Below are 8,360 nucleotides of genomic sequence, written 5' to 3' on the forward strand. Positions count from 1 at the left end.
TATCATCAACTACACTGAACAAAATTATAAACACAACACTTTTTGCCCCCATTCATTGTGAGCTGAACTCAAATATCTAAGATGTACACAAAAGGCCTATTTCTCTCAAATACTGTTCACAATTATGTCAAAATCACCTCACAGGTGTGGCATATCAAGATGCTGATCAGACAGCATGGGTATTGGGTCTTAGGCTGGCCACAATAAAAGGCCACTTGAAAATGTGCAGTTCTATCACACAGCACAATGCCACAGATGTCGCAAGTTCTGATGGAGGGAGCGTGCAATTGGCACGCTGACTGCAGGAATGTCCACCAGAGCTGTTGCCCATGAATTTACAACCGCAAAGGCGTTTCAGAGAATTTGGCAGTACATCCAACCGGCCTTGCAACCGTAGACCACGTGTAACCACACCAGCCCGGGACCTCCAAGATCGCCTGAGACCAGCCACCCGGACAGCTGCTGCAACAATCGGTTTGCATAACCAAAGGATTTCTGCACAAACTGTCAGGGAAGCTCATCTGCATGCTCTTCGTCGACATCGGGGTCTCGACCTGACTGCAGTTCGTCATCGTAACCGACTTGAGTGGGCAAATTGAGCAGCACTTTGGAGAGGTGTTCTCTTCACAGATGAATCCTGGTTTTCACTGTCCATGGCAGATGGCAGACAGCCTGTATGTCGTTGTGTGGGTACACAATTCCTGGAAGCTGAAAACATCCCAGTTCTTGCATGGCCAGCATACTCACCGGACATGTCACCCATTGAGCATGTTTGGGATGCCCTGGATCGGCGGATCTGGACAGCGTGTTCCAGGTCCTGCCAAAATCCAGCAACTTCGCACAGCCTGAAATGAATCGGAGTAGACCAACACTCCACAGGCCACAATCAACAACCTGATCAACTCTATGCGAAGGAGATGTTGCGTTTATAATTTTGTTCAGTGTATGATCATTTGATGCATTCTGCACTAATCAGTAGCGATGGAGGAAATGAGCAACCCCGTTATAATGTAGTGTAATAATACGGCATAAAACATTAATCTTACCATGTGAAAAAGCAACAAAACTTAAATATTGAAGAGTTCAATATCAACAATCAATGAACAGAGAAGTGAACAAATGCATAAATGATGAATACATTTATAAACACCGCAAAAACAAAATACTATATCTACAACAGTAATAACTGTAAGGATAAGTTTGAATTGCAGAACTTTGGCATTATACTATTTCATATGTAGACCATACAAAAATTTCACCTCTTTGAATCAATAAAGGCTTATATTAAACAAACAATAAGGGAAAAAACATTTAAATTTGAGCTTTTAAAGGTTACAGTAGATTATATTGTTCCCAGAGGTCATGAATGAAGCTCCACGCTCAAAATACAGATGTTCCTAAAAATCCATTTAGCTGCTTCATAATTTTCACATGATGGCAAGAGGACTTCATTTCTATTCATCTAATCACTGGAAACCAGGTTGTTGTTTTTTAAGACAAACAATTATTTCAAATGCATGCTGATGTGATAAAAATCAGTGTGTGTGTGTGTGTGTGTATCTTGCTTGTTGTTGTTTGTTTTAGAGCGTCTGAGTGGCGAAGTGTGTTCAGGTCAGCCAATGTTCATTGGAAACCACAGCTCTGTTTTACGAGCATGGTGAGGGGGGGTCCAAGCTGTAAATCCACTTCCCAGAATGCCCTTTTGTCTGACGTGCCACCAAGCAGGACTTATTAACACTCCAGGGGTGAATGGTGATGAGTGGGTTACTGTAGCAACAGCGGTGTGTGTGTGTGTGTGTGTGTGTGTGTGTGTGAGAGGGTTTCAGGGAGGAGTGGGGGCAGCGAAGAAAAAGTTGCATAGTTTGTTTGTCAAAGTGTGAAGAGAAGGTTTCGTGACCTGCGAGCGCTCAGCAAACATCGGATTCAGCAGAACTGGATGTCGAGTGTGTAGACACACAAATATTTCCTGTTTTTTCTTAATTTTACTCATTGAAAGACAGATTTTTGACTTTTCAGAGAAAATATACTTAAAGTACAAAAAGTAAAAGTATTCAATATGCAGAATGGCCCAGTTCAGAATAATATATATTATAATTATAATTTAAAAGTGTCAAATAAATGTAGTGGAGTAAAAAGTGCAAAATTAAATGTACTTAATTACTTTCCCCCACTTCATTTCATAAAAAATTCAGCCAGATATATTTGGTATATTTTGAAAAGGTCGACCGATATGGTTTTTTTCACGCCGATGCCGATACCGATCTTTTGAAATCCGGGTCGGCCGATGGCCGATTAATGCTGCTGATTTATTTTGGCCGATATTTGCTTGGTTTTTAACCTCTATTTGAAAGATAAAATGTAAAAGAAATGATAATTACTTAACATAGACAAACTTTCTCAACAAAAACATTTATTGAACAATGAACAATGAACAATCTGCATTCTGCACTTATAAATTAAAAATGTATAATGTAAAAAAACATATATAAATAAATTGTATAAATGTAAAAAAAAATATATTAAACAAAACGGGTAAGAAGAAAATAAACTTTTCAATGAAAAAATAAATAAAGTTTAAAGTTTTTAGTACAATTTACTTAGCAGCTCCATCTCCTTGTTTCTGAGGGAAGAAACAACAATACAAAAAGGAATGTGATTAATATTATATTTAGTTTCAATCCAAATTCCAGACCCTGAGTCTTCAGCCCACCCATTCTCCACTGAAAGTTCTTAGGCTAATACTTTATATAAATATAAAGGAGTAATAAGAATTGAATCCTTACCGTTAGCTCCTTAGGCACTGGATGTGGTCTGCTGCTCACTCGGCTGGAAAATGACTCTAGCGGCAGCGCGCGTCAAACACGTGTTCCACGACAACACTAGGCTGCCCACAGATGCGCCTGCCTAATAATCGGCTTGATATACTTGGATATTGGCCGATGCCGATTATGTTAAAAAATGCCAAAAATTGGCCGATTAATCGGTCGACCTCTATTCCTCACTAAACTTTTCTGCAGGTTTATGAGAATCTAAGTACTTTTTCTCTCCCTGCTCAGCTGCAAGCTAAACTATGACAACAGCTGCTCTAGAGTGGCATCAAATGCAACCTGAGTGTCCAAACTGAGGTCGCATTTAAAAAGATCCAATCTGAATCGGATTTGGACTTCATATGGAAGTGGCCCAATTTCAAAGTGAAATAGATCTCCCAAGATCAGATTCAGATGGACACCCCGGGCCGATGCCGCCCTCCAGAGACTCTAGGACTGCTTCACTGCCGTTCTGGTTCTGGTGGTACCGGACCTCGGTCGGCAATTCCTGGTGAAGGTGGACGCATCCAATATCAGCATAGAGGCTGTTCTGTCCCAGCACTGCACCCAAGATGGTAAGCTCCACCCTTGTGCTTTTTTAAGGTTAATTAAGGTGGCCCTGGAGGAATGGAGACACTGGCTTGAGGGGGCAGAGATAACTCACTTTGTCTGGCTAAACAGAGTCCAGTTGGCCAAGGAGATGGCGGAGCTTCTGTAGCTTCATGTCTTCAGGTTGCACGGACCTCCTCATGAGGTGGTGTCGGACCGGGGCCCACAGTTCATTTCCCGGTTTTGGAAAGCCTTCTGTTCCCTGATTGGAGCCACTGTGAGCCTGTTTTCTGGCTACCACCCCCAGACCGAGCTCCTGAACCAGGAGCTGGATGTGGGCCTTCATTGTCTGGTCTCCCGGAATCTCACCACTTGGAGCCAACAGTTGATATGGGTGGAATATGCCCACAATACCTGCCCTTCGCCTCCATGGGCCTGACCCCATTCCAGTGTGCCTACAGATACCAGCCACCGTTGTTTTCTGCCTTGGGGAAGGAGGTGGGGGTCCCCTCAGCTCAAGCTTTGGTGCGGCGTTGCAGCCGGACCTGGATTCAAGCCCGCCAGGACCTCCTCCGTGCCTCTTCTGCCTATAAGAGGAACGCTGACCGCCGCCGGGTCCCAGTGCATCCCTACCACATTGGACAAAGGTTTTGGCTGGCCAGGATCTTCCCCTCCGGGTCGCTTCTTGTAAACTCGGCCCCTTCCCCGTGTCTAAGGTCATCAACATGGTGGTGGTGCGGCTAAACCTCCCCAGACCATGAGAATCCAGGAGAGGTCCTGGGTCTCGGCCAGCAGCATCCTGAACCCAGCCCTGGTCTGCGATTTCTGCCAGCGGCACCTGCCTGTGAGTTATCTTTGTTAAACAGTGGTCACCCGTGCCTCCTGGAGTCGTGCATTGTGGGTTCATTCCTTTCATGTGGTTACCTTGATAGCATGATGTGAGTTGCAGATCGCAATGGTAACAATTTGTCAATCAGGCCAGAGTGACTTGTACTCACGGCACTATGTAAATTTAACCAATGCCATTAATAAAGCTTATTAGGAGTTGTCTGTTCACTTTCTCTGGTGAGTACATTTAGTTTTAAGCCTGTTTTTCGCTAGCCAAAATTATCAGCCCTGTTAAAACGACTGTTAACGTGAATTAAAGATGCACCTAGCTAAGCAAGCTAGCAAGCGCCCCACGGAGCTGTTGGCTCCACGTCTCTTCCAAATATGGTCACGTCTGGTGCCGCTGGTTGCAAAAAATCAACATGGCATAACGGCCAAATTCTAAGCTTCAAAATGACAGTCCACAAACCAACGGGTGATGTCTCGATGACTACGTCCACTTCTTGTATACAGTCTATTGGTCCACACCACTTTCTTTGTTTTCCATTTTCAGAGCCAGGGCTGTTTAGAAAATCATGATTTTTTTTTCAGAGTACACTCAAAACGGAGAGCTAGCAAACTGTGAGGAAATATTAGCTAAATTTAATAAAAAGTGTATTGGATTACAACCACCTACTTTCCCTTAAACAGACCAGACCAAGGTTGCATCAGTACAATTATGAACATGCTTGGATGGCCACTGCAGAAATAGACAACATTGTGTTTATTAGACACTAATTATCAAAAACTTTATTGTGCTTATGAACATGCACCCTGACAAGTACATTACTGTTAGCCTATTATTTATTTCAGTAACTTAAATAAACATTTATACAAGGGAAAAAACAGTGGCATCAAAAACTTACAATATTTCAGCGCTCCCATTAATTTCTCCGTGTAGCTCCCCCTATTTAAACCCTGCTAAAACGCATTGTACTGCTGATGTTTCTATACTTTTCACTTGTATTGTAGTATTTTACATTGTGACAATAATACTTCAGTGAGGGACAAGATTTTCTCCTCTCCAACACACTCCTTTCACTAAGTTTTCATCCTGCTGTTTTCAAATCTACTGGAGATTGAAATGTTTAGTAGGGGACGGGGATTATTCAGTAGTGGATTTTTCTTTGTCTTGGGGTGGGGGGGGGGCGAGGGGGGCTCGTCTTTCATTCCCCCTCGGGGAAGACCACATGACCCGGTATAACAGAAAAAGGCAGCAAAGAGAAGACAGGAGGGAAAAAAAAGAGAGATTTTGGGCCCCGCTGCTCTGAGCTCTTCAATGAAAACCACATGTAGGACAGAGGGAGGGGCGGGGGTGAGGTGTGTGTGTGTGTGTGTGTGTGTGTGTGTGTGTCTGGGGGGGTGTCAGTGTAATGACTAAAAACCCAGCCTCCGAGAGAAAGAGGAGAGAGTCACTCTGAGCTCCGCTGACATTCCCGGCAAGCATTGCAGGGGAGAAAACTGTGTGATATACAACAACAAAGACAGTGTGTGTGAATCCACTAGAGGAGGCTTTAACAGTGTAACACACACACAACTTTGAGCTTCGGTGAGGCTGCAGGACAGAAAGCTGCCTTCAGTGTTGAGTTGGAAACTGAAAAGAACCAGAGGGGAAAGTTACTCTCAGCGGTTGGTGTCTGATCTGTTTTGTTTCTAACAGAGGGAAGACAAGAAGAAGAAGAATTAGCAGACGAAGAAACAACGCCAACATGTCCAACGCTCTGCTGAGGAGAAACTCTAGTAAAGAGGGTTTACGAAACCTCATGAGGTATGTGTTCGACCTTTTTGCTGCTGTTTGTTTCTGTTGTGAGACAGCTCAGGTTAATATTTAATCCACCACACACACTTAAAAACACACACTTCATCACACAGATTCAGTTTAAGATTAGAAAAATTAATCTGAATCTTTATTTGGCTCAGAAGAGACATCAGTAACCTTCTAAAGGGGAATTTACCCTCATCTGGAAGAGTGTTTTCATATTTTGAGTCTGTGTTTGTGTGGTAAACATGTCTGTCTGAATGGGAACAGTGGGATTACTGGGAGTGTTTTTGGGTCATGCAGGATTTTGGGGAGGATTTTGGGGTTTTGAATCGACTTACTTCCACTTAAATGAATGAATCATAATAACAAAGGAACAGGATTCATTCTGCTCAGTAATCTTTTATTATGTTCCTTTTAAAAAACAGTTACACTCATGTTTAATTAGTGGGAAAATAAACTAAATAATGACAGGAAACTTAATTTTCAGTGAAAAGCCTCTCGTCTGAGAGTCCAGATTAACTGAGAGGTTTGCGGCGAGCTGGATGCCCGAGGCTTCTCGGTTTCACAGAGAGGGGAAGTGGTGTCAGTGACCTGTATCAGAGGTGAAAGGTCACCAAAGCCAGTCTTTTGTTTTGTGCCTGATTTCGGGTGGTGGCACATCCTGTCTTTTACAGAAGATATCTTTTTTTTCCCCATCATGTGTCAGGTTCCAGTTTGACTCCTCTGAGTCTAACGTGGGAATTTTGTCTTTTGAGATGGTCATGCGTCAGATGAGGTGATCATAAGAGTGATAAACTCTTGCCAGGACTTGGCAGAGAGATACCGCAGATTACACGTTGGACCCCGAACAATCGGAGCGGTCCATCTTTAATGACTTATGTGACATATTGAGGTGATCAGGGACTGACTTTGCTGTTCCACCTCACAGCACCAACAACATTATTTGCTTTCTGGCATTGATAGATTAGAGGGTCAATACTCTCATGACTGTTTTTAAATCTGAAGCTCCAGGTAGCAGCCGGTTAGTTTAGATTAGCGGGAAACAAAAGGCTGGAGATAGGGGGAAACTGTAGCCTGGGTCAGTCCATGTTATATCTTGTCAGGTCAATCCGTACTAAACCTCGGCTGAATTTCCAAAATGTCAAACTGTTCCTTTAACATCAGTTGCTTCATTAGAGTTTAGTCTTTTGACTTAATATCCTAGCTTGGTTCCACCTGAAATCTCCCCCCACTGATTCAAATATGTCTGCTGTTGTGCTGATTTACGGCTGTTAATTGACCAATCACAGTTTTGTAATTTCGGATTTAAGAATGGGAACATGTTCCATCACAAACGTACCTTTTTCAAATGTTGACTTTAAAGTGCTTGTGAGGAGTTTGCAGCTGTACAGATCGACTTACAGAAACAATAACCCTTCAATCAACATATTTCATCCATCAGCATGATAAACGCTAACTGCTCCTATAGCAACCTGTGTGATGACTTAAAATGACATCAGTAGGACACTGTAAATGTAAATGCTCCGTACTTGTATAGCGCCTTTCTAGTCTTTTCGACCACTCAAAGCGCTTTTACACTACATCTGCATTCACCAGTCACACACATTCATACACGGAGCCTAAGTGCTCAAACGGAAACTAACATTCACACTCATTCATACACTGGCGGAATAGCCGCCAGGGGCAAATCGGGGTTCAGTATCTTGCCCAAGGACACTTCGACACGCAACCAGGGGGAGCCCGGGATTGAACCGCCGACCTTCCGATTAACAGCCACAGCCGCCCCAAGTCTGTCTGACTTGTCTCTTGTTTTGTTTTTTACTGTGCACTGGGGCCTGAACTCTGAACAGTTCTTCAGACAAACTTCAGAATAGCGATTAAAATGTTTTAAAATCTGGATAAGGAAACTTTAAAATGACTTCATTTGTCATTACGTATAATCACTAATAGAAGAACTTCACAAACAGATGTAGCTGTAAGCAGAACTTGACTGTCCTGTGAACACATCTCGTTAAGTGTTGATCTGTTGATCCACCACTTTTTAGTTTGTATTTAAAAATCTCCGCAACTGTTGGACGAATTATTATTAAATTTCGAATAGACATTCATGGTGCCACAACCGGACGACATTAATAATCCCCGCGACCCTTTCAACTAGCACAAACGGCAAGTCAAAGTTTCCACTTGTGCACGGGACTCATGACAGGAGTCCTCTTCTGTTTGTTTTAAGTCCCTTCTTAAAACATACTCTTATAGGAGAGCTTTTCCCGATCTTATTTGACTTATCTTATTTTATCCCTTTTATTTTATTGTATTTTACTAATTTTATATTAAATTTTCATGCTCTTATCTTTTTTGTATTATTCTTTACACTT

General features: G+C 42.6%; 1 protein-coding gene across 3 annotated transcripts in view; it reads left to right on the forward strand.

The window, feature by feature from the left end:
* lsp1a (lymphocyte specific protein 1 a) overlaps positions 1–8,360 on the forward strand; it is a 52,596-nt gene that overhangs the window by 2,125 nt on the left and 42,111 nt on the right. For 2 of the 3 annotated variants that reach the window (XM_046038686.1, XM_046038685.1), the window contains exon 1: positions 5,655–5,991. Coding sequence is in view for 2 of the 3 variants with exons in the window: in XM_046038685.1 (XP_045894641.1) it covers positions 5,933–5,991 (59 nt within the window). In the remaining variant the exon portion in view is untranslated. Of the gene's footprint in view, positions 1–5,654; positions 5,992–8,360 lie in introns of those variants that run through there. The other variant, XM_046038683.1, reaches the window with a different exon arrangement.

This window comes from Micropterus dolomieu, linkage group LG22, assembly GCF_021292245.1.
Source record: "Micropterus dolomieu isolate WLL.071019.BEF.003 ecotype Adirondacks linkage group LG22, ASM2129224v1, whole genome shotgun sequence".
Classification (NCBI taxonomy): Eukaryota; Metazoa; Chordata; class Actinopteri; order Centrarchiformes; family Centrarchidae; genus Micropterus; species Micropterus dolomieu.